Below are 27,660 nucleotides of genomic sequence, written 5' to 3'. Positions count from 1 at the left end.
TAAAACCAGTTTATTGCAGTACATTCTATTGTATTGTGTTTTTATACAATATTCATTATTTATAAGTACATTTTTCTTATTTAAAAACATGTAACAAAAATATTGCGGTGTTTTTTGGGGATCCAGAACAGATTAATGGCATTTCAATTCATTTCAATGGGGAAAATTGATTTGACATACGAGTAATTTGAGTTACGAGCTCCATCACAGAACGAATTAAACTCGTAAGTCAAGGAACCACTGTAGTTACGCATCAGTTGTTAACAGAATTTTAAAAAATTGCCAATTCAGGTCTGGCTGAAAATAAACTTGACTCTGGACAAGATCAAGTCCAAAATACAATTATCCATAGCTTATAATGAAAAAATATTTTTAAAATACAAACAAGGAAAATTAAATATACTTAATAGCCATGTTTGTTCAGTCATTTGGCATACACAACAAAGTAGTTGGTGGTTTAAAAATGTTTTTCACAGGAATTTATAAATCAGTTAATTTACATATCTATTTAAATAAGGGTAAAGCAACAAACCACCCATCCCTGCTCAATCACCAGTCATACACATCCAATGAAGCGATTTTATTTCCTGAAATATCAGGAGCAGTTTTGGTCACTGCTACATACCACCAGCCCCAACTTATATCTGTACATTTTCAGTGGAATTACTCTTTTGAATGCAATGAGGAAGTACATATATTGTAACTATTTATGCTTTATCTGCCAATTTTTTGTTACCTACATATGTATCAATAAATGGTTCTCTGCCCTAAAAATAAATATTAAAAATGTAATTATAACAGTTTTAAGTATTTCTTATTTAATCGCTTAATTTACATATCTATTTAAGGCAAAACAACAAACCACCAATATACCTAAGCCACTACTTTCTACACATTTTCAATGGAATTACTTTTTTGAATACAACAAGATCAGCTGGTGAGTACATGCATTCTAACCATTTATACTTCAGTTGCCAATTTTGTTCTACAGCTATAAAAATGGTACATGTACCAATGAATAGTTTCTGCCAAAAAAAATAATATCAAACAGATAATAACCGTTTAAAGTATTTCTTGTTTAATATGCATTAAGTTTGAAATGCATTACTGAAATTCAGGGTATTGTGCACATCTCCCCCCCCCAAATATATATAGTCTAACCTATGTGTCCTTCTGCTTTAAGCCACACATAGCGAAATGGTTCTGATGAACACTGGCGGAAATACCCCTCTGGATCAACAGGCCGGACATTCACTGGGATGTCTGAGGACAGCATCCTCATGATGAACTCTCTTTCCTTGTCTGGTGTGTCAGCATTTCTGAAATTTGAAGCAAATATTTACCTGTATTACACTCTACTTCTTTATGCAGACTTGTTGTTATTTTATTGGGCTTGTCTACCTTGAAGCCTGGATAGCAAAGTGGTAATACATTACTCTGCAGTGCAGGGTTAAACTCCTGGTAACAGGTGATGCAAAGGTACACATCAGCTCTAAAACAGGTGATGCAAAGGTACACATCAGCTCTAAAACAGGTGATGCAAATGTACACATCAGCTCTAAAACAGGTGATGCAAAGGTACACATCAGCTCTAAAACAGGTGATGCAAAGGTACACATCAGCTCTAAAACAGGTGATGCAAATGTACACATCAGCTCTAAAACAGGTGATGCAAAGGTACACATCAGCTCTAAAACAGGTGATGCAAATGTACACATCAGCTCTAAAACAGGTGATGCAAATGTACACATCAGCTCTAAAACAGGTGATGCAAAGGTAAACATCAGCTCTAAAACAGGTGATGCAAATGTACACATCTGCTCTAAAACAGGTGATGCAAAGGTACACATCAGCTCTAAAATAGGTGATGCAAATGTACACATCAGCTCTAAAACAGGTGATGCAAAGGTACACATCAGCTCTAAAACAGGTGATGCAAAGGTACACATCAGCTCTAAAACAGGTGATGCAAAGGTACACAACCAAAGTTAACATCAGATCTAAAACACAGTTCACTCTTCCTATTTACTTGTGAGTCTTTCAAAGAGAATGATGCCCTGCTGGCCAAAACTTTTTTCCCAAAATTCCATTTTTTAAAAAAATGTTGAGTACTGAGACCATCGCGAGTACATCTGAGCAATAAGATAAATTTCAGTACAGCTGCTATTGCAGCCATATTGGATGCAAGACCAGCACCATTTTCATTCAGGAACCAGTAGAAATGATTTCAATTCAGGTGATAACTCCTTCTGAAAATGAACATACACTCAGGAGGAGTAGTGTAAAGATTTTAAAGATGGAGGCAATATAATGTTCATCAGATCAGCACAATTTTCATTAGGATGAACTTAACATATGACATCATATAGGGAATATTGCAATAACAAGATTTTCAAAACAGCTGCAATGATGCCATAGTGGATGTCAAATCAGCATCATATTTATTCAGGTCGAACTAAGCATCACAAGAAGTCAATAAGAACATCCATCTTGGAAGAGTTGCAACAAGTTTTCAAGATGGTCAATGAGGTAGTCATATGAAGTTTAAATCAGCAAAATTTTCTTTTGGGACCAACCTGACATTATAATAAGTCATACTGTGAAACTTTCATGGTGATGTGACTTTCTGATGTGACTTTCTGTTCATGAGGAGTAACAATATTTTCAAGATGGCTGCAATTATAGTAGCCATACTGGATTTCAGATCAGTACCATTTCCATTTAGGACCAACTATACATCATAAGAATTCACGACAATACGACTTATCATCCAGGAGTAGTGACAAGAAGATTTACAAGATGGCTACAGTGGTGGCCATATTTAGAAATCAGATCAGTACCATTTCTATTTAGGACCAACTACACATCATAAGAATTCACGACAATACGACTTACCATTCAGGAGTAGTGACAAGAAGATTTACAAGATGGCTACAATGATGGCCATATTTAGAAATCAGATCAGTACCATTTCCATTTAGGACCAACTATACATCATAAGAATTCACGACAATATGACTTACCATTCAGGAGTAGTGACAAGAAGATTTACAAGATGGCTGCAGTGGTGGCCATATTTAGAAATCAGATCAGTACCATTTTCATTTAGGACCAACTTATACATCATAAGAATTCACGACAATACAACTTATCATTCAGGAGTAGTGACAAGAAGATTTACAAGATGGCTACAGTGGTGGCCATATTTAGAAATCAGATCAGTACCATTTTCATTTAGGAACAAGTAGACATCATAAGTTGTTGTTTTTGGGTTTAAGCCATTTCTCGGCACAAGATGGACTATATGTGGTGGCCAGTATAAATGAACCCCTGGAAAGCACAGGTAAGAACCACTGACCCACAGCTATTGACAGCTTTCTCACATACCGGTGCTGGCTGATTCCAGGCTGAAATCCATGCAGACCCAGGTGAGATGGCAGTGATTGGTAACAGCAAGTGCTTTAGACCACTTGCCCACCTGAGGCCCCAAACATCATAAGAGGTGTTTAAGTGAAGCCACATATGACCTTCTGTTTAGGAGAAGTACAAATAGCAGAATTTTCAAAGATAGCCATATTTGATGTCTGAGCAGCACCTTTTTCATTTAGGACTAATCAGACCAAGGGATGCATGATTGTGTCAAGTTTCATGGTAAGCCTCCATGTAGTTTAGGAGTAGCAATAACAAACTTGTGCTAATGGATGGTGTGCAAAGAGATAACAATCCTGTGTTAATGTATGTTATATGACTACTAAAACTACACAAATTACATTACCAAAATGACTAAATGTGTACAATTTTCAAAAACCAAAGCAGTACTGTTTAATCAAAACAATTAGAAACTTTTCCCACTATCTACTGGCTAGAACTGCTGACAGCTATGATACTGTGCATGCCAAACCTTGCCCAACTTGGGATTATTTCATTTGCAGTATGTCCTTCACCTCTTATTATAATAGGATTCAGTTTGTAAGACATGTCGTTGTTGAATATATGACATTTTCTGTACATCCCTAAGCTTGTAGTGATATCATTTCATACTATTACATATATGTACAACATCCCAAGGCTTGTAGTGATATCATTTCATACTATTACATATATGTACAACATCCCAAGGCTTGTAGTGATATCATTTCATACTATTACATACAAGTACAACTCCCTAAGCTTGTAGTGATATCATTTCATCCTATTACATATATGTACAAAATCCCAAGGCTTGTAGTGATATCATTTCATACTATTAAATATATGTACAACATCCCAAGGCTTGTAGTGATATCATTTCATACTATTACATATATGTACAACATCCCAAGGCTTGTAGTGATATCATTTCATACTATTACATATATGTACAACATCCCTAAGCTTGTAGTGATATCATTTCATACTATTACATATATGTACAACATCCCTAAGCTTGTAGTGATATCGTGTCATACTATTACATATATGTACAACATCCCTAAGCTTGTAGTGATATCGTGTCATACTATTACATATATGTACAACATCCCTAAGCTTGTAGTGATATCATTTCATACTATTACATATATGTACAACATCCCAAGGCTTGTAGTGATATCATTTCGTACTATTACATACATGTACAACATCCCAAGGCTTGTAATGATATCATTTCATATTATTACATACATGTACATGATGGAAAAACTGACAATGGAACTGCCTGGACATGTACATAGGATACTTTTGTAGGACTGAGAAAATAATCAGGGGCTTACGAACTTTAAACGGTTTCTTTAAAATACAATGTCAGTGTCTCTAATCACATGTTCTGTTACCAAAAATGTGGCTTAAAGGTAGTAATCACATAGTTGGTACAGTTTTCCTATAGTATGTGCAGTTTCATATTTTTGATACTAGGTGTTACATATCACTATACATGACAATGATTCCACATAAGACCATGACATTATTATGCAGTATTATCTTTACTGACTGGCTGAAATAATGTGAAAACCTTTCTAACCCTGCCTTCTGGAATTTTTGTGTTTTCAATGAACATTTTGGCAGCCATTTTTTCACGAAAGGGAATTGGACGAAAATGGTCTCATCTGTCCAAATATGTGTAACAAGATCATCATATGAAAAATGGTAATAAACACCAAGACAAGAACAATGGGAATAAGTAAAATGATGGGTATTGCTCAGTTGATAGTTGGTGTGGGGGTGGGGGTGGATGGGGGCAGTATATCTGTAATACAGCATCTACCCTATATACAAGCTTGGCTTAAATGTTAAGTACAGAAGTAAATAAACTCACCTCTGTTCACAGAAGAAAGTGGACATAAACCGGTCCCCCAACTGACATAACTTTATTGCCAAGGCTCACAGAAGCTGGATATTATTCAACTCATTTCATAAATTCAATAGGAAACCATTACCCATTTGCAATCCTCTGTATAATTTAGTTCAAAGAAATTTTTATCAATAGTATGAGTAAATCAACCCGATTGCAATATTGTGTTATGTGCGAATAAACCAACATTCACATTCTTTTCCCCTGCATTGCCATATTCAGTGAAAAGAATTACAGACACAAACTGTTAAATATACAAAGAAATAACATAAAATACAATCCCCTTAAGGAAAGATGTGGAAATATATAATATCAATATCAATGAAAGTCACATGTATATTCATTTAAGCTTGTACCGACTATACAAACAGGCATTAAACACAGCTGCTTACATGTGGAGCCTTAGATCTGAGTCATCAGAAGCATGTCAGTTGTTGTTGTTGTTGATGTGGGGTTTAACGCCGTTTTTCAGCACATGATAGGCTATACATGGCGGCCAGTATTAATGGTGGAGGAAGAACCCGGGACAACCCCGGAAAGAACCACCTACCCACGTGAAGCTACTGGCAAGCTTTCTCACATACCCACACTGGCTGAATCCGAGACTCAAACCAGTGCAGACAGAGGTGAGATGGCAGTGATCCATGATGGAGAGCGCTTTAGACCACTTGGCCACTCAGGGCCCCCAGAAGCATGTCAGATGATTTGTTTTAACTGGCACAAAATGAATAAAACATATAACTCCCCATTCACACTCAACTCCTAGAATGGGAGTGAGAAAAATTGTTTGAAGTCTGTGTTCTTGTTACTTCAAACTTCTATGACTATATTTCAAGTGTACATGCACCTCAAAACATGTTCAAAAGTTTGCAGTCATGGTCTTGAAACATTAGCGATGAAGTGTGTGATACTACCCATGCAAAAAAGCATGCATCCAAGCATAACTTGACGGACTCTCCTTAGCTCATGGATTTAAAATAAATTGGTAATAAGGACAAAAACTCACTTTAAATGCAACTGCAACACTTCTGTGGTGTCCATTAATTCCTCAGGTCCTGTAACCTTTGGCATTTGCATCTGATATTTGTAGACCTGTGTCTCATCCAGTTTAAAGGATGCCTGCAAGGTGAAAATGGGCATTCCCATCTGGGTGGCCTTCACAGAGCGACTGGAGAAAGTCTTTCCATCACGTGTCCTGTCAACCATATACAGGATTGGCTTTTGAGAATTACCTAGAAGTAGTGTCAAGGATACATTAACATGAATTTCTAGAGCAAGCTTTGATTTTTTTAAATATCTTTTCCATACATTTTTCTAACCATTAGATTAAAAAAATTAGCAAAAGGGAGCATATTGAATTACTGGTCCATTTGCAAAATGGCTAAGGATGACGGGAAAATGTTCCCCTAATGTAAGTGATTTGGTTCTAAATAAATATGATGCCATCAAGCATTAGAGTGATACTGAGCATAAATGAAAGGTACACTTCAATGGTAGTTTAAATACTGTTAAACAGTTCATTTCTGGAACATAGAGAACACACTTATACATTTTTCATGACAGTTCCACACTGCTGAGATATGAAACAAATTTTCAGTTCACGAAATTCCATTTGATACTGAACCTATAATATTACTGTTTGATCTTTGTTTCAAGTCAACACTTTCTGTTTTTCAAAACAATTACTTTCCATATTAATTACATAGCAGTGTAACATTATAATGTGATGTAAGTTTTTTTTGAGGTAAAACTAATTTTAATTCTGCAATACTTATCTGCTACTAATATGCAGCTTGATGTGTTGAAAAATCTCATCTGTTAGATGTGAATACATCTTACTGGCATGGTGAATTGCAGTAAGACATGGTTCACTCATGCACCTTGCATGAACCTGCACAGTCATTATTTAAATAGGAGACATTATGCCCATACATCAGAGCTGGGTGGGAAGTAATAATAGTAATGGGCAAGTATTGCTTATTTATTTTAATTTGTTCTATGCCAAACAAAGAACATACATTGTAATAGCAACAATAACTTACCTGTCACTATTGTGAAGTTAAATTTGTGAGATAGGTGGGTAGGCTGATATAACTGATCAAAAACAGAAAAATGGAGTGCACTCACCATTTGAGGGAGAGCTCCATTTTACAAATTGTTGGTGTCCCTCTGGGCCACCAGTTGTGCTGCAACCTAGTGTCCCAGAGAAAAAATGTATACACTTTGTTGTGCTAAGGAGTGGAGACATAGGAAAGAGAAGGTAGAATGGGATCACCAAAAACCTGCCCTCATGATATCCTCCCAGATAGAGTGATCTACACAAATCCATGAGGAAAAGACAGCTTGTACTTCATGGCCTTTTAGTATCATAAGTGACAGGTCTGCAAGGGAATGCGGTGACAATCCACTGTGAGATAGTGAAGGCCAAAACTAACAGCAGATCCATGGAGTGGAAGGAAAAGACATTTCCTACCCTTTCTTTTCATTACAAAGTATTTCCATAGAAACACCATACCCAAATTGAGCATGTATGATTATCTTGATCATCTTCAACAACAGTAACTGAGAACATCTATACGTGAAGGAGCTATGGAAGGTAATTTCTGACTAAAAGTTCAGTCTGACAAAGACAAGAAATGGTATCATAATTGCAATTAAACCAGAGACAGCCAGTGAAAACAGACAATGCATGAATCTCGCTGTCTATTCACATATGCTAAATCAAGTAAAACAATAGTATTGAGTGTGAGGTTCTGAAAGGAAAGCTCATTCAGTGAATGATAGTCTTAAAAAATAACGAAAAATTGGGGTTCCCTTTAATCGGATGTAGGTTGCTGCAACTCACATAAATTGTTTGAAGACTCTGGATGTGTAAGTTATTCCTAATGGAAGGACAGAAAAATGAAAGACTTCCTGGTCCAACCAAAACCAGAGGTATTTCCAATGTGGAGATAAAATTGGAATGTGGAAATAGGCATCTTTGAGGTCAATGGAGACCACCCAATCTGATAAATGCATTGTGTTCTGGATTGAGGATGTGTCTCCATCTTGCAATGTTCCTCCAGAAGAAACCAGTTTAACAGGGAGAGATCAAGTATGATACAAAATTTTCTGCAAAAAGGTGGGCACCTCTTCCTTTAATTTCACCTGATTGGACTGGTGAAAGAACAAAGGGGTCCAAGATAGACAGGGTTGTTCCCAAAACTGAAGCTGGTTAGTAGAAACGACCCACCCATTTTCTATGATACTTGGCAAAGTGTCCAAAAAGAGGCTTAGTCGAGCACCTACAGGGACATTTGGGAGAGAGATGTATGGGAGGAGAGGGTGCTAGCCCCTATTCCTGCCCCCTCCTTGGAAAAGGAAGACAGGTTGCAGAACACTTCAGCGACATCCACAACAAGGACCATATTGACAAGGAGGAGGTCTCATTTGCATCTGTTTGAAGAATATATCTGGTTCATATCAGTATGCTTCCTGGTTGATTGTGATGGGTCAGGAGTGGTTGCAAAGGATTGCAAAGGATCTATGTTGATGATTAAGCCTGGTGAAGCCATGGTGGGGATATGTCCTCCAAAGAGAGTCTCGGCTTCTGACAGCAGCTTTTAGGTCTTTACTATGGTTCAAGACCTTTTGTGGAGTCCAGTGCAATGTGATGGCAAATGTGTAGACATTCCACCAACAAAGCCATTGTGATAAGAAGTGAATGCTGGAATGTCTTTGCCACAGCTTCCAGCATCTGTTTAAATACAGCTGGGATCGGAGCAGCCTCCTTCAGCATAAGAAATAAAGTAGCAGAGAAAAGGTCAGCATGGGAAGTTATGTTGATCAGATCCCAAACTTTCTACTCAATGGATTTAACGGAAAGGCAATCCCAGGCTCCAGTTGCAATACCCACTAGGGACACATCTGCATCCAACTGGTGAAGTTTAATAGGCACTTCAGGAATGTACCCAATAATTAGAGAAAGAGACCATAGGTTTCAAGGCAGAGGGAGGAACAGGCTACCTACTACACCATTAAATGATGTCTTGGCCAGGAGAACCTCAATGATATTTCCTCAGTCATAGAGGAATGAGGATGAAGCAGTAAATCTTGCTGTAGTTGAATCCCAGAACTTCTTTTCAAAACAGAAAGGGTCTAATTGGGCTGTGTACCAGATGGTTTCAGGCACAAGTCTATGGGTAGAAGGTGATAAACTTGATTTACTGCCTTATCAAATGACCAGGTCTCCTCCTCTTTATCCAAATGACAAGTGCTGGTAAGCCTGATAGAAGGCATCATGTGAAAAGTTTCTATCTCAAAATCTTTGTTGTCAACAATAACAGATAACACATCATCATTCAGAACACTCTGAGCAGGATAGTGGCTGAGCAATCTGTACCACTTCCTGTTCATTATGGTGAGAAGGGTACAGTATCTATATGTTCTAGATGTTCCAGGATAAAGACAAGACTGTCTTAATTATCTCTGATGAGACTGGTCCCTTATGCACCTGGGACTGTTCTTCCAAACTGAAAAACAAGTGTTCTTACAGTGGGTTTCTTTTTGGGGCTCTGCAAGAGAAAAATCTGAAAATTCTGACAATGGGGGGTATTTACATTCCCTCTGTCCTCTATAAATATATCTAGAATTGTGAAAAATGTACAATATTTCTTACATGTGCACTTTGAACATGTGAGACATTCTGAGTGAGTTTCTAACAAAAGGTACTACATGAAGCAAACGCTATATCAATAAATAATTCAAGTTATTTTGAAATTATAAAAGTGCTTTACCAACAAAATAATATAACACATATAACCCTTTGTGAAAAAAATCTCTTCCTTGTTGTGTTCTATCATTTATAAATTCTACACAAAAGAAGGAAGCCATGGCAAATCCCAGAATTTGTTATTCTATTTTCTGAACATCCTAACCTTAATTCAGTCTCATTGGCTGTATTTTAGAATTGATTACTTCCAATATCATCTACTCATTATTGAGAAACATCATCCCAAGTTTGATCACCATCCTTTAATCAGTATAGACAGAGGTCATGTTACAAGGAAGACTGACTGATAGACAGATGCAGTGACAGATGGACAATGACAGATCAAGCAAAAGTATCGATGTACATGATCTTATCTTTTTAATGTTAGTATTTAAGTTTTCATGATATATTTACCTCCCTGTAAGAAGTAGCAATGAAGACTGTGTATGTGTTGATCATCTGTAACAGTTTCACATGCTGCCACGAGTGCCTGGCCAACAACCTGGCCTCCAAATATGAACCGGCTTAATGGAGGCCGCCACAAGTTTTCTACATTAGCTCTGCAAGTGAAACAAATTCATTTGTTTATAAAAATTTGGTTTGAAAACAAATTCCTGTATATAATGGAAAATAAAACAAAGCAGTTTGATGACTGGTCCTCTTTGTATATTTTGAAATATTAAACAAAGAAAGATAATTGATTTTCCAGCGAGTCAAAAAAAAGATAACTGAGGGTTCTGGTTAGGAAAGTAGCTGTCCAGTAGTGGGCTGAAAATGATTACATGTACATAAAACATGTTTTAAAAACTAACTATTATTATATTACTATCTTTAGCTTTAATTTTCATTATAATTTCTATAGTCTGAATACAGAAATGTTCATTTTTCTGTATATTTAGTTATCTGTAACACCAAACATGGTTCACTTTTTAGAAAACTTACTATGAACAAGTTTTGTGTTTGCAAAACATAAGCCCCCACCCCACCCCATGTAGCAAAAAATTCAAAGGAAGTGGATTATTTTATTTAATTACAAATGGGGAAATTGCTTTCATGGCATGAAAATCTAATTAGGTCATCTACTTATGCTTGATGGATGACCACCACAATTCATTTGTCTAAATCAAGAAGTTTTTTTATTAACTGAGCAAACTAGCTGCAAGGATTGGATAGATGAAAGTATGGATACAAAGAACCAAAATAAAATTTGTTCATTCAAGTAATGGGTCATAAAAATGCACATGCATCATCCATAATATTTAAGGTTTCAATGAAAATGGGGATCTATTGCTTTACATGTAATGAAAATGGGGATCTATTGCTTTACAAATATTAATGAAAATGGGGATCTATTGCTTTACATGTAATGAAAATGGGGATCTATTGCTTTATGTGTAATAAAAATGGGGATCTATTGCTTTACATGTAATGAAAATGGGGATCTATTGCTTTACATATAATGAAAATGGGGATCTATTGCTTTACATGTAATGAAAATGGGGATCTATTGCTTTACATGTAATGAAAATGGGGCTCTATTGCTTTACATGTAATGAAAATGGGGATCTATTGCTTTACATGTAATAAAAATGGGGATCTACTGCTTTACATGTAATAAAAATGGGGATCTATTGCTTTACATGTAATGAAAATGGGGATAAATTGCTTTACATGCAATGAAAATTGCCTAGTTTTAATGGGCATTTTTTTAACTCTAGCACCACGAACTACAGGTAAATGTAGTAAATGTATTTGTTCCATTGTGATTAAAATAATTGTACCTGAACTTTACAATGTTATAATATTTTAAAATGATGGATTTTCTTGCATTGGAATATAAATTTTAGTGATATCTATTTATTGTTTTCTAAAGAATTACATGCAGAAATAGTGCAGTTTTAGTCTTTTAAATATTTTTGATCAATGAATTCTCTGTTGAATTTTCCCCATAAAAAACTATTGAGTGTGTGTCTTAAAAAGGAAAACAAATCTAGTGAATAAAATTCTTGCTTTACATCAAGTGCAGTACCAAGCAGTAACTAGAATTCTTAATTTAACAAAGGCAAGAAATCTCGCAAAAGTTCCAGCATCCATTAGATTAAAAAACAACTAACAGCTTGTCTATATGCATTCAATCATATAAAGGAATGGATCATCCTTCACACTTATAAAATATTAAAAAAAGTATGCAATTATCACTACCAATTTATCTAACATAATTAATACACCTCTTCTTGACAGGTCATCCACAACAGGGTTAAAAAAAAATATGGGACATTATATTACTGAGGGACCATTGATAAATTAAGAAAGAAACTGAGAGAAGCAGGTGGGTGGGCAGACAACATTGTTCGATACTTGTTTTATAATTGTGTTGAGAATAATTGGGAATAAATTGCTTTTTATAACAGAATTATTCATTTTGCTTTAGGTTTCTTTTAATTTCTGGGTACAATCTTAATATGATCATGAATAAAGTATTCCAACGGGTTTCAGTGTAATTTACATGAGTACCAGTGAGCACATTGTTTACATCACTGATTTTGTACATTCTAGCATTATTTTTCATTCATAGTTAAACAAGGTTTCTTTTTTCAACAAGGTATACACGAATTAAGAGAAAATCGAAGCTTGTGTTGTTTTCAATTAAGATATATAGATCAATTTTTGGTTTTGAGATTTTGCTGTATTTATGTTGCAACATTAAACTGTTATGTACGGATGATGGCTGTTTGCAGTATTCTTTAGGGAAGAAAGATATTACTGCTGTTTGAAAGGTATTTTCATGTTTATATCAATATGTAGGAAAAAAGATCATGCATACAGACTAGCCATGGCTTAACAGAATATGAAAAGGGTTGAGTGTTCCAGAGGAAAAAGAGGTGCATCACTGGGAGAAAAGGCACATCCCTTGAGAATTTCACACTCATGTCTCTTACAGCCCTGTAACTGATGGGGGAAAAAAATGTTATTGAAGTCGCATCATTCAGGTTTTCAGCAGATAAATCTGCATTCTGGATTTGATTAAAATCCATTCTTATTTCTTCCTGTAATTATGCTCACAAGGCAATACCATCAAAAACCCATGAGTCAGGGTGCTGACTATCAACTTCATTCCAATGAAACTAAATGCAAAATTCACTTGTGCACAAGTCACTGCATTCATAAACTCGGTGAAGCAATGACCTTTGAACTGACCCTAATTCAATTAGATCTGGTTTTCAGAGCTCTTTCACGAATGGGTGAGTATGTTAGTGGTCAGATCTATATCATTTTCACTCAGAACTATTTAAATATTGCAAGAAGTGTTTTAAAATGAAACCCCATGTCAATGCCACCATTTATGCAAAGAAGCAGTCATAAAAATTTCCAGATGGTCACTATCATACTATGCTGGAAGATGAACACCGTTGTTAGTCAAAACCTGCTACATACTGCTACATGTATAATTAGTACTTTAGTTTAAAAAAAACAAGTCGATAAGACTATATATTTAGAAGTAGCTATACAAAGATTTTCATTATGGCCATCAGCATCATTTCTATAGAGAAATAACTATATATTTCAAGAATAAAGTTGGGTTTTTATAAATGTCGGAATGGACATCTGTTTATGATTGAGAACTTTTTACCTGAATTTCCAACTTAATGGAGATCAAACTCACATCTATCTCACGATTTGATACCAACCCAGGTCAGTCCATATCAGCTGCCTCTGCTATCCTAATACTGGCATCTGAGTAATTTATTTAGACATTTAGACACAATTCTTGTAAATTAAGAGGTAAAATATAAAGTTTGCATTTGCAAAGAAAAATCAGACCATGGCCATTTGTAAACAACTTTTAAAATTTGTTATCCCTTATAAAGCTAGACATGCAAGTGGTGGTAGATGGAGAATCATCTGAAGCAGTCACTGTCGACTCCAGTGTCCCTCAGGGAACCATGCTGAGACCACTCCTATTTTTTGGCAACATTAATGATCTTCCAGACTGTGTGAAATTTCAGGTCAGGCTGTCTGCAGATGACTGTCTCCTTTACAGAACAATTCAAAACCAGAGTGACCACCATACCCTCCAGAATGATCTCACAGCCCTCAAAAAATGGGCCATAGATTGGGGTATGACTTTCAATGCCAATAAATGCTACCTCACAAGTATGACCAATAAATCAAGAAATTCATCTCACTTCAACACCTTAAATAACCACATACTAGTACTACAAGTCAGTGAAAACCCAATCTTGGACAAACATTATCTGAGGACTTCAAGTGGGATATTATCAAATCGACAATGAAAGCAAACACTAAACTGGAATTTCTAAAAAGAAACCTCAGGCACTGACCTCAGACATGCAGACAAACTGCCTATCTAGCACTAGTCAGATCTGTGTCAGAGTATGGTTGTATGGTCTGGGATCCGTACTGCACAAAGAATGTTCATAGAATCGAGATGGTCCAATGCTGTATCTGGCAACTACAAAACAACTGAAGCAGGATGCATCACCAAGATGTTAACTGACCTGGGTCAACCTACACTCCAAGAATGGTGTAGTAGGATATGTCCTACATACCTTTGTAAAGCAGTCACGGGGTTAGTGCTGGCTCTCTCACCAAATATGTTTTTAAGACCATTAAGACAAAAATGACAAATTAAAGCCAAAACTTTTCTTAATTTTGCAACGATAAATGTTGTAGAAAAACAAGTAACAAATAACAGTAGATGTTATGTAGTTGAGCAATGTTGAACAGAACATTTTAGAAATTCTTTCTCCATAAAAACAATGGTGGACTGGAATCACTTTAGTAACACAGTGAGTGTTGTGTGCATGCAGACAGTGGAGAGCTTCAAGACAGCTCTTGAACAAAACTAGTAGCTTTTTAGTCTCTCTCTCTCTTTCCCGGTTAAATTTTATGCCATAACTGGTCCTGCTCTGTATTCAGATTCAAATTTTGTTTCCATCTCATGTGTTATATACAATGCTGTCAGGCATTTCTGTGCACTTAATGTTTCCATCTCCAATACTGAAGCAAAATGCATTACCAAATTTGACAGATCGGCGAAAATAAAATACAGCAATGCTTAACATTTGAAAAGAGGCAATTGTCACCAGAATATTCTGTTCAAAATAATATAAATTTTGGACACAGGGGATACCCTGTGTTTTCCTGACTCACAATGTCTGCCTATTATGTGCACGGCATTGAAAAGACGTAATGTTTATTAATCAGGCTATATAAATGAAATGCATTACTTTGGACTGTTTCTGTCAACATTTCAGTCGAGTAATCAGGTCAGGTTTAGAGCTAATTTTACAAAATTCAACATAGTAATGCCAATAAATGGCAAGATATATTAAGCAAAGAAAACTGATATTGTAAAAAAATTCGTAAAGTTCAACATTTTATAAAAAATAAGCTATTATGTGGATGAGAAACAACAATGAATAAGATGTAAGGTGTTTACGTCTTGCTGATGGGAAAAATACTAAAGAATTTAACAACAGACTATATGCTGGGGAATTTCTAGAGAATTTATATTCTAGTGGCAAGTTGACACATTGGGTAGCAGACGATTTCGTACGTGTGGGACAACTTCTTGCAAAAATCGAAACTTGGATTAAAATGCACTATTGTTTTAAGGTATACATTTCCATCTTTTATATAATATATTTACTGGTATGATTCTAAAAGATACATAGTAAATAGGATTTTCTCCATTACCGGTTCAAGAAGGTCATGGATTTGGTCTTTATGTTGATATTTAGAAATCACATTTTCATATGCATTTAGAGTTGAAATGCCGGATATTTTTGTACACTTTATGAATATAATAATAATAATAATAATAATAATGAGGACTTTGTATAGCGCCTAATCTTTAGAAGCTCTAAGCGCTTTACAATATTAGACAACACCTATAAGATAAAAAAAACATAGTATTATTATTACAAAAACAAACAAAATGAAATTAGAAAAACATTAAAAAATAAAAAACATGCTGAGAATATTTCAGGTAGGAAACATTAGGTCTTTAAGTTTGTTCTTGCAGTCGAAATAAGTGAGTTTTGAGAGCACTCTTGAATGTGATCACTGTGTCTTTGTGTCTAAGTTCAGTGGGCAATTTATTCCACGTTGTTGGGCCCTGGTATACAAAAGAACGCTGTCCATATGACTTTGTTTTCATAGTGGGAATAATGAGTATACGATTGTCAGAAGAGGAGCGCAAGTATCTTGCTGGTGTGTACACATGGGTGAGGTCAGACAGGTATGTTGGATTAGAGTCCGACAGTGAAATGTAGCACAGAGAACAAATTTTGTGTTTGATTCTGGATTGAATGGATAGCCAGTGTAGGGTACAGAGCAGCGGGGAGGTGTGCTCTGATCGTGGTACTCTAAGTATGATCTGAGCAGCTGTGTTTTGAACTTTTTGAAGTTTCTGGAGTCGATATTGAGATGAACCAGACAGAATTGAGTTACAATAGTCCAGTCTTGAAAGTACTAATGAACACACAAGTGTTTTAGTGGCATCAACTGAAAGATATTTACGAATTGGGCTGATGCGTCTCAGCTCAAGATATGCAGCCTTATTAAATTGCGTTCATTCTCTCTTGACAGAAATGACGTATCGGTGCGTAGAATTGGCCGATACACCATGGTACAGTCCAAGACAATGAAATAGTACGGAAAAATTAGTTTCAACACTTAATTTCTTTAAAGAATGGGATTTGTTTTGCCTTGCATAACAATTCTGAATGTTTAAAAGAAATAAATTTCATCCAAATGATAGCAATGTTGTGGTGGGTGGGTGTTTAGACAGATCTAGACCACAGGGGCTCCTATCGTTGCTACAAGTGACCTGGCATACATATACAGTACTATATAATAACTACTATATGTTGTTGTTGTAGGGTTTAACGCCATTTTTCAACACACGATAGGCTATACATTGCGGCCAGTATTAATGGTGGAGGAAGAACCCGGGAAATCCCCAGAAAGAACCACCGACCCTCGAGAAGCTACTGGCAAGCCTTCTCACATACCCACATTGGCAACTATTATAGTTATTACATAGTATATGTGTGACCGGGGGGGGGGGCCGAGTGGTCTAAAGCGCTCTTCGTTACGGATCACTGCCATCTCACCTCTGTCTGTGTGGGTTCGAGTCTGGGATTCGGTTAATGTGTGTATGTGAGAAAGCTTGCCAGTAGCTTCTCGTGGGTCGGTGGTTCTTTCCGGGGTTTTCCCGAGCTCTTCCTCCACCATTAATACTGGCCGCCATGTATAGCCTATCGTGTGCTGAAAAATGGCGTTAAACCCTAAAACAACAACATGTATGACAGGTTAACAGAATCAACGATACGAGCACATGTGATCTAGACAGGGGTAAAAGTTGGAACTTAAGAAACCGCTCGGTCATAAAGTAGAACGCAGTTACTGTACACTCTCCTCTGTTCACTACTGTGTATGCAGTATCTATTTTTGTAAAAACTAGTCCTACCTGTAACACCTGACGCTGATATTTATGTTTTGTTAGCACCTAAACAAAATCAAAATGTGCTATGTCTTACGTAGGACTATACAAAAACAAACCTGAATATATTGACATCTATCCGCTCCAGAGCCAAAAACGATTTAGTTAGCCGACTTTCCAAGTCTTGTTCTCCTGAAGTTGCTGTTGACATTCCAATATTCGGCTGAGAAACTATCTTTTTTACTCTTTTTAACTGTCGCACATACAAAAACGTTTTTCGGAAATAATTCATTGGTGTAGCCTTGCCTCCATTCGCATAGTGGAAGTCAATCCTACAACAGTATCTTGCAGTGCACATCCGTAATACACGCTGGGAACCAATTCAAGAGTAATTTCCCTTTATTAACAATTGTCCGAAGAAGAAAAAGAACAAGAAGAAAAGAGAAAATAAATGTTACCCTGTCTCTTCAAGTAAAGTGAAATAACAATATTTCTTTGTGCACGAAGTACTTTAATGTAAAGTAATTGTTTTTTTTTTTTTCTCACGGCTAAAACGCAGGCATATGACCCCCCCCCCTTCATGATTGATATTTAAATGCAACATAACAAAATCATCACATGCGTTTCTTACGTTTACAGATAAAATTTGTTTGCAAAGTAGTAAACCACAGTTTGGAGCTATCATTGTTCATCTTAAATTTGTCATTAGTAAGTAAAAACTTATTTCTACTACTAAATATGACATCAACAGTGACTCTCGCTCTCTCTCTCTCTCTCTCTCTCTCTCTCGTACCTCCACACTGGAAATTAAATGAAAAGACAAGTTATCTATAAAAAAAAATTTAAAATACACTCGCATCCACAAAATTACGTTATAATTACTGGTCACGCACTCTCTTTAGATATTATCGATGGAGCAGCAGAGAGGGTGAACAACCTCTAATTGGTTCACTCTTCATTTCGCAAAATAAGACTTCCTGGAAAATCGCAAAAAAAAATATCGCGATATCCAGTGTAAGACAACCTTGTCGACGACCCAGCCTATCGCTGAATGAAGGAAAATACGCGATCGTGTCGGTGCCAATTTGTAGGCACAGCGCCCTCGTTGCTGCTAATTAATTTTGTCCAAAAACTGAATCAAGTCCGATTCGATATCGTGTTCGAGGATCATGTAAATTTATTGTTATAAATCCATGCGGAGTAGCTTGCGGTCGTGAAAAAAAGTTTTAAATTTATTTATATCCATATCACCGCTACACCAGGTCTGATGAATATTTATCAACGTAAGAGTATCAACTCCGTTAAACACAGCAAGAATATTACACTTATCCCTGATCACTTTAGGAATTTGTGTATATCGCTGGGTTACATAAATCACATCAGTGTTTTTGTGTCTACCTCGAGAAAATATTCTAGTTGGATTGGACTGTTTGTCCAGCATTACATCATCGTACACGACTAAATTATTAATAAATCCGTCTAAATCATCAACACTCGGCGCTTCATCAATATCGGTTATAAATTCAATGACGTCGTCATCCAACAATCTTGCGTTTTCATTAAAATCCTTGTGTACATCATAACATCGTTGATCATCAACTGATGGTGCTACCACATACGACTTATCCCATTTTAACCAACTCATTATCAAATTAAGTAACAGTTGCGTCTTACCACTTCCAGATGGGCCTATGATAATCATTCGGATAGAATGTGGTAGCGCTGCATGATGTTTGACCGGTTCTTGTTTTCTTGTCGCTGAGAAATCAATTACATTCATGGTATATAAAAAGAATGTGGATTTATATTGTGTGAAATGCAGGGTGCGTACCCCAACAAGTGATCCAACAACTATTACAACAAAAAATAACAGATCAACGGTTTCAGGTAAGTGTGAACGATGCGGTACAAAGAAATTTAAATTTATTCCCGCACAGTTGGGTTTTAAAAAAGGCAACACGGAGGTGATATTGCAGCAAAGTTAACAAAGTTACCTGGGACTCCGTGGGCTAAATACCCAGGAGAAAAACATCTTCCAGGATATAATTACTGTGGTCCTGAAACACGACTTGATATCAGACTTGACAACCAAGACCAACCAAGACCCGGTGAATATCCGATAAACGCTATTGATAAAGCGTGTCATGCTCATGATGTAGCTTATAAAAGTAAAGATCTACAGCATAGATATATAGCAGATGTAAAATTAATTCGTGCGCTAAATTCCATTACGAATAAATCTTTCAAGGAATCATTGGCTAATTGGTTAGTAAGATCCGCGATGAAAGGTAAATTAGCGCTAGGTGCTCGTAATTAATTATAAATGGACTCGATTTATTATTCCCCAAGAAGATACTGGAAGGGTAACGCAGCGATTAGTAAACTCGCTGAAGCAGCAAAGGTTACACGTGTTACTACTAAAAATGGTTATCAAAACAGGCAATATGGCAAATTTATTTACCCCCACCTAAACAAATTCACTTTGCACATTTTGATGTTAGTGTTCGTAATGAAGTTGATCAGGCTGATATTTTATTTTTACCACATGATACTATTAAAATTGGTAGACGTCAATCGCGTACATACAAATACGCGTTAACTGTCGGTGTTGCAAGTAGATATAAAGAAGCAGAGCCGTTATCAGCAAAGACAGCAACTGAAGTTGCTTTTGCGTTTAAAGGAATTTATCAACGTGGACCCTTGCAATGGCCACAGCTGTTACAAGTTGATCCTGGCAAAGAATTTCAGGGTGAAGTATCATCGTTGATGAAACAACATAACGTCACCATTAGACGAGGACATACTGCAATTCACCGCGATCAGGCAATTGTTGAACGATTTAATCGAACACTTGCCGAGCGGTTATTTGGATATCAATACGCGAAGGAATTCATTCAAGACAAGAGATCTCGTGATTGGGTTGCAAGATTACAAAGTGTGATAACCGCGTTAAATAATGAGATTACTCGAACAACCAACATGAAACCCACTAGCGCAGTCACATAAAAACAACATATACCCGTACAACGACGTGATTTTTCAACACAGCCAGTGCTGGGCAATGTGACAGTAAGATATGTATATGAGCCCGGTGAACCTGAAGGTGGTGAAAGAAGAGCGACTGATCCTTTTTGGAGCATCACGACACACAAGATATCTAACATAACAAGATCCACGGGTAGACCCGCAATCTACAGACTGGATTCAACTGCTCCTCAGCGCGGATTTACACGTGATCAATTACAAGTAATTCCCGAAGATACTCAATTACCACCCCGGTCACTTAACTAGCACCTCGACGTCGATTACATTCAAGACAGGTCAACATCGTATTTTCTCGTGTATGACCGCGGCTGTTATCTTTTCTATCTACGGTAAATTGTTTTGGATTATTGCTCGAGCACTGCCATAGCATTATACAATTACGGCTCGCACAATGATTATTCTGCTGTTGTTTCAACGCGTTGATAAATTCAGCGTCAAGATCAAAATCTCGTTTATTTCCTTTTTGTCACTTTGTTTATAACCAGCCAATTTTTTTCTTATTATATCGTTGTCACCTCGACATATATCGAGGTCATCATTGATCACTGACTCGTCCAAGACGATTCTCCGCAGCTGAGATATTCTTCTGACTCTGGACACTGCGAGATAAACCAAATTTGACCATTCAGTACGATCATCAACGCTCCAAACAACTGTATCAGTAATAGTTAATCTTTGAGATGAGTGAATCGTCACTGCGTATCCCAGCGTCCACCGGGATTTATCAGCGTGTAGAGCATCCTAAACAACACTGACATCAACTGCGACAACATCATTTAATACGAGATTCTGTTTCCTCGACTCGGTCTGTCCTGGTATATCAACGTCAATATTCTGTTGTCGCGTATCAGCTGGTCTATAACACACGGTACACGTAACGCTGAAAATATTTCCTTGTGTAACTGAAATAACCTCTGTTGAAGTGTGTTTCTGACTATTTTTCTACTTGCCACTATCAAATCGTTTGGTCTCCACGTATCCCAAAAGTCGTTCAAGGAAGTTTCTGGAATTATTTTACGCGCTATTTCACATTGAATTTTCTTCGGTTGCAGTCTGATTAATTTCTTAAACTCGTTTAATTCTGCATCAAGAGATCTATGATCATCAGTTATTTCTTCAACGTAGTCTACAAAATTCTTCAACCAATCGTGTGGAGATGGTCCAACAAACAGAGGTGGTTGACCGTGATCGCCGCACATTATCACAGCTGTATTTTTCAATTTCAACCAATCGAGAAATGTTTTTGATATTTCCAACGACACTGTGCACACTTCATCCCAAATGATGACATTTGGAATATATTTCTCTTCCATTCGATCGGGAGTCCATGTGCCACCGCTGTATTTGAGAAAACTATGATAAGTACAAGAATTTACTACTCGTTGTTTGATCTCCCTGGCAAGTCTGTGTGCTGGTGTTAGCACAATCACATCATCGTGTTTCTGTCGAAATAATTCGATTACTAGAGTTGTCTTATCAGAATCTCCTGGTCCATTTAAATAAACCGTTTTGTGTCTGGATACTGGATCATACACGGATGGCTCCGACGATAATTCTGATATCTGATCGCTGCGATAACTATCTTAATCCGCAACATCCGCGGATTTACAATAATTGTGCAACATGTCTTGTTTTATTCTCCACGAACCCCATAATGCATTAGTGTTTGTAAAACGAGCCAATAATTCTGAATATATTTTATCGATATAAAATGAATCCATTGCAACTCTAACTGCAGTATCAGGAAATATATTTATCATCGATAGCAAATTTATAGAAACATAAGCAAGCATTGAAGATCTTAGATGTGTATACTGAGAAGATTCTCCATCAGTATAACTAACAATTGTGCCCAACTTTTTTCCGTCAGACAAGTAAACGTTTCTCAGGTCACAAAATATATTTCTCGCAGCGGCATCAGCAATTATAAAATCTGATTAAACATCATCCATAATCAATCTTGCACAATGCCGTTTATGATCATATGCTCACCTTGAGTAAATTTACCGATTATTCTTCTACTGAGATCTTTTGCGGTTTTTTTCGCCGTTGCTGAGTTTAATCTTGAGAATATTAGGAGCATCATCGACGATGACATCAACAGGAGTATTTGGACATTCCTGCTTATATTCTTCGATGACCTCATCTACACTGATACGCTCCGGTGTTGGTAACCAAACCGAAGTCTGCTTCCGATGTGATATAATTGCTTCAGTGACAACCAACGATATCAATATTTTATTGTCGATCATATATCGTAATAATACTTTTGGTGCCCAACGTTTTTCTAAAAAGTGTCTACCAAACCAAACATAACAACACGGATGAAGATTTTTAGCGAATTGAAACGACACTACGCGAGCAAATCCTGTCAGATCAAAATCGGGCAATGGACTATTAATCGCCACTCGTTTGTAGGATGTCCGAATCTTTTCAAATATCCAGCACACTCACCCATCCCGAGAAAACTTCCCGAATAACACGCGACCATATCCACCGAAATAACATCCTCGTGGTTATATTCGGTATTCAACAAACCGCCATGTCCATATTCGATACAACTTAACTGAACATCTTCGAGGAGCTCAGTGCGTGTTGGTCACCGTGAATTTTTCTCTCTCGCGGTGTGGGCAGCAACTGACGGAACTGTAAAACAATTTTTTAATTATTGCTCAGTATTTTATGAATATCTCTGTGCGAGTTGTCTCATCGCGCCATGGATAGATTTTTTACGATATAAATCGCCGTTAGGTCTTACACATTGATCATATTCTCCATCTTCGGAACTCTTAAACAACCATACTGATATAGGATCGTTTTACTTATCTGTTTAATAAAATCAAACACATTTTCCCCAGAGTAAAATCTCACAACATTATCTCGTGGAAATATTGTTAGTGCGTTAGTCCAAGCGTGAGCGTTATGATCAATAATTTCAATTGGTGTTCCCTTTCCTTTATTCGCTGATTCATATAAAACATGTCCGGTTAACGTCTTTACAGTTATTGGAAATTTTAATTTACTCGATAACTCAGCGACATCGTTTATTGACGCTCCTGCATCTTTGACCTGCTCGGCCCACTTCGCTATTTTTTCACGTCGCAGATCATTTAAACCGTTTCCACGCTTCGCATTTTTAAATTGTTCTGTTACTCGCTCGGCTACACAATTCAACGATGAAAATCTCATCGTGGCAAGATCATTTATGTTAGGTCTATCATTTAGCTGATAAATTCCATAAATAACCGCGGTCACAGGATACGATCGAGCGTAACATGGTCTGTCAATCCCAGTCAACATTCCTGGTTTGGAATCTTTACTTAACACAGCGGTTTTTCCATCAGCAAGGACAGTATCACGTTTGTCACGGATAATCCACGTAGCGGAATCTGCTAGCACAATAAATTCTGAAAAGATATTTCTGATTAAGGTAATCGATAATCGTTTTCGCCCGCGTATCGTTCATTGTAGCATCAATAACATCGTTGACACCTTTGTCGATGACTTTGTCATCGCGTATAATTTTAAATGTAGACCAAGTGTGAGATGCTCCATCATCACGAAATTCTTTTTTGGCATACCTGATAATATTAATCAGATCAGTCAGAGCTCGCCTCCGCGAGTCAGGGGTTAGTCTGTCAAGATCGAATCTAGAAGCTTTCCAGGGCTTGATTCGGGATAATCTCTCAAACTCATCCATGCTATATTTCAGACAAGTATTTAAATAAAAAAATATTATATATAATGAATCGGTGCAAATGGCTTATGATAGGATATGTAACTCCATGTGGCAAATCATGTGTAAAGGAATTCTGCGGACAACATTCGCAAAGTGTTCGTAATGGTAGTCTAGGACCAATACCAGGTAAAACACAGTTGTGTGCACAATGTGTTGATAAAAGATACAGGGAACTCAAAAGATATTATGATAAGAAAAATAATGACCCTGACTCTGTCAGGGGGAGAGTTATAAAACGTGTAGAGGATTATCTAATTAAGTTCTCAGACAAATTATGATTTAAACAAATAATATTATATATAAAATGGAAGAAAAAGAATTTGTCCCACAACCCATCATCAAGAATTATGAAGCATCTCGTGACGGTGTAGTTAGACACTGCCACTGTAAACAACCAGTTGGTGTAGTTGATAATGCTGGTTATCTTAGATTTACCGCTGTGGGGTGGGAATTATTATAATCACAGGTTTGTATTCGAGGTTTTTTTACGGGGAGATTAAAGACGGTCTTGTGATCGATCATATCAACAACGACAAGCTCGATAATTCTCTTTAAAATTTTCAGGCTATCACACTTAGCGAAACTTCTGCACGTGGAAGGGTTGGGAAACATAGAAAGATTCCTAAGGCAGTTCAATCTTTAAATATATCGACTGGTGAAGAGAGAAGTTTTCAATAAATGACTGCAGCTTCCAAGTATTTCGGTATTAACACCGCGGGGGTACGATGTGTTGCACATAAAGTGACCAAATCAACTTTTTCAAACAAGTACAAAAATTGGATCTCATTCTCTTATGTAAAGATGCAGATAACAGAGATTACTCTGCCGCGATTGTGTAAAAGTCAATGATGGAGTTACTTCCCTTGATTTCAGAAGATTGCGCAACAAACACTATTTTATCCAGAAAATAAACAAATTTCGAGTAGAACTAAATTCAACTTGTATTATTTTTTTACAATCTAAAAGTAATTGTATATATTATAAATCATATATTAATAACAAAGTTCCATGGCGCATTGCTAGAGTGTAGAATTCTCATTCTCGATGCTTCGAGTTCGAATCCAGTGACATGCATATTGTCGATGTAGGCGATATTTCCGATTTTATATATAATAGAAGAAAAAAAAACCTCTCTCCCACACTACATGATGGGTGCAGCGTTTTGCATCCCAACGGGTTGATTATGGGAGGGTGTGTGTGCAAAAATCTGTTGAGTGTAGAGAATAACCCCGTATCTGTCTGTGCCGTCCTTGTTGTAAATAATGTAAATAATATGTGTTGTGCTGTCCTTACTATAAATAGTGTAAATACATGAACCGTGCCGTCCCACTGTAAATAGCGTAAATACTATGTGTGGTGCTGTCCTACTATAAATAGTGTAAATACATGTCCCTTAAGTAAGGTTTACTCGCTTGTGGCACCTTAGGAATTTACAGATGTAAATAGTGTAAAGACATCTTTTAGTGAATGTTTTAATATGACTTTTGGTTGAGGAATAGTGGTGACAAGATTCAAAACAGCTATAACGGTGACCATGTTGGTTGTCAGATTAGCGCCATTTTCATTCAGGTCCAACTACATATCACAAGAAATCTTTGGAGAAAAACACACGTCAATATGGCCATCCATCCAGGAAGAGTTGGAAGTTTTTGAGATGGTCAATGTGGTGGGAATTTTGGAGGTTAGTGAAAACCCATGTTGATATGACCTTGTTCAGAAGGAAGAACAATACATATTTTCAAGATGGCTGCCACAGTAGCCTTAATGGATTTCAGATCAGCACCATTTATGGTTAGGACCAGCTAATTAGATAATATGGATTCTTCTGGTGAAAACCTCATGACAGTATGGCTTTCCATCCAGAAGAAGTAGTGATATTGATAACAAGATTTTCAAGACAGACACTGTGGTGGCCATATTGGACACCAGATCAGCACCATTTTCATTAGGACCAACTAAACCTTATGTGATTTTTTTTTTGTGAAACCTTATTTTGATATGACATATGTTTTGGGAGGAGTAGCAATAGCAAGATTTTCAAGATGACCACTGTGGTGTCCATATCTGATATCTGATCAGCATCATTTCCGTTTAGGCCTAACTGACCATGTGATGAATGTGTTGGTAAAGTTTCATGGCAATCATTCATGTAGTAATAAAAGAACTTCTGCTAATGAACAGAGTAGCAAATTGGTAAGAAATGTATGCTAAAAATCATCTATGACAGTAGAACTGAAGATATTGCTAGTTCTTAATCACCTCTTGGTTAATAAATGAACATATTTATGATTACTACTCACATTTTTTAAAAATATAATTCTATTCAGATAATTGCCAAAACAAAAAATTCATTCTATTGAAAATATTATATACATTTTCATCCATTTGAGTTAAATGGCTTCCTTTGGCTACACCTGCTTCCTCCATATAAAAAAGGGACTCTCAAATTTTCTAGTGGGGTGCCAGAGATTTTCTTTCCAAACAGGAGATTTCTTTTTCTTCTATCTTAAGAATCTTTTTCAACTATATAGAATTACATGTACTTCTTTTTTCTATAAATCTGATCAAGATTATTCAAGATAAATGGGGACCTGAAACATTTTTTTATAACAATAATCTCATAATTCTACCACAAATGAAATGATTCTGAGTTTAAATACCAAGATCTAAGTACAGCTGCACCAAAATCAGTAAACATGGGCTTAGCTTTAATAACCAAAACAATTTTGTTTAACGAAAACAATTAGAAACTTTTCCCACTATCTCCTGGCTAGAACAGCTGACAGCTATGATACTGTGCATGCCAAACCTTGCCCAACTTGGGATTATTTCATTTGCAGCATGTCCTTCACCTCTTATTATAATTGGATTCAGTTTGTAAGACATGTCATTGTTGAATATATCTGACATTTTCTGTTCAACATCCCAAGGCTTGTAGTGATATCATTTCATACTATTACATATATGTACAACATCCCAAGACTTGTAGTGATATTATCTTGTACTACCGGTATTACATATATGTACATACACTGTAATGGAAAAACTGACAATGGAACTGCCTGGACATGCACATGGCATGCTTTTGAAGGATTTAACAATGACTGAGGAACTATGCAGTGGCTTTTGTAAAAAATTTAAAATAAAATGCTGCTAATCACAGACCAATATCTACCAATTCCAAACTGTTTGAAAGACATGTTTGCAAGCACCTCTATGGTTACCTGTCTAAGTATGATAGAATTCACCCATTCCAATCTGGATTTAGACACAACCACACATATAAAACTCATTGATGAATAGTTGCTTGCAATGGGTAACAGAGA

At 36.6% G+C, this 27,660-nt stretch overlaps 1 protein-coding gene across 1 annotated transcript in view; it reads right to left on the bottom strand.

The window, feature by feature from the left end:
- The window catches only part of LOC149780721 (acyl-coenzyme A thioesterase 8-like), a 35,763-nt gene extending 17,848 nt beyond the window's left edge, over positions 1-17,915 (bottom strand). The window contains exons 1-4 of the mRNA XM_089937772.1: positions 17,670-17,915; positions 10,494-10,639; positions 6,336-6,561; positions 1,162-1,319 (exon numbers count right to left, since the gene is read on the bottom strand). Coding sequence (XP_089793898.1) covers positions 1,162-1,319; positions 6,336-6,561; positions 10,494-10,639; positions 17,670-17,908 — 769 coding nt within the window. The 5' untranslated portion in view covers positions 17,909-17,915. The remainder of the gene's footprint in view (positions 1-1,161; positions 1,320-6,335; positions 6,562-10,493; positions 10,640-17,669) is intronic.
- Between the last annotated feature and the right edge of the window lie 9,745 nt (positions 17,916-27,660).

Source organism: Sinohyriopsis cumingii, chromosome 16 (genome assembly GCF_028554795.1).
Source record: "Sinohyriopsis cumingii isolate HCF-2022 chromosome 16, ASM2855479v2, whole genome shotgun sequence".
In the NCBI taxonomy this organism is placed as follows: Eukaryota; Metazoa; Mollusca; class Bivalvia; order Unionida; family Unionidae; genus Sinohyriopsis; species Sinohyriopsis cumingii.
Note: the sequence above shows the minus strand (reverse complement) of the source record. Positions and strands in the feature narration are given on the sequence as shown.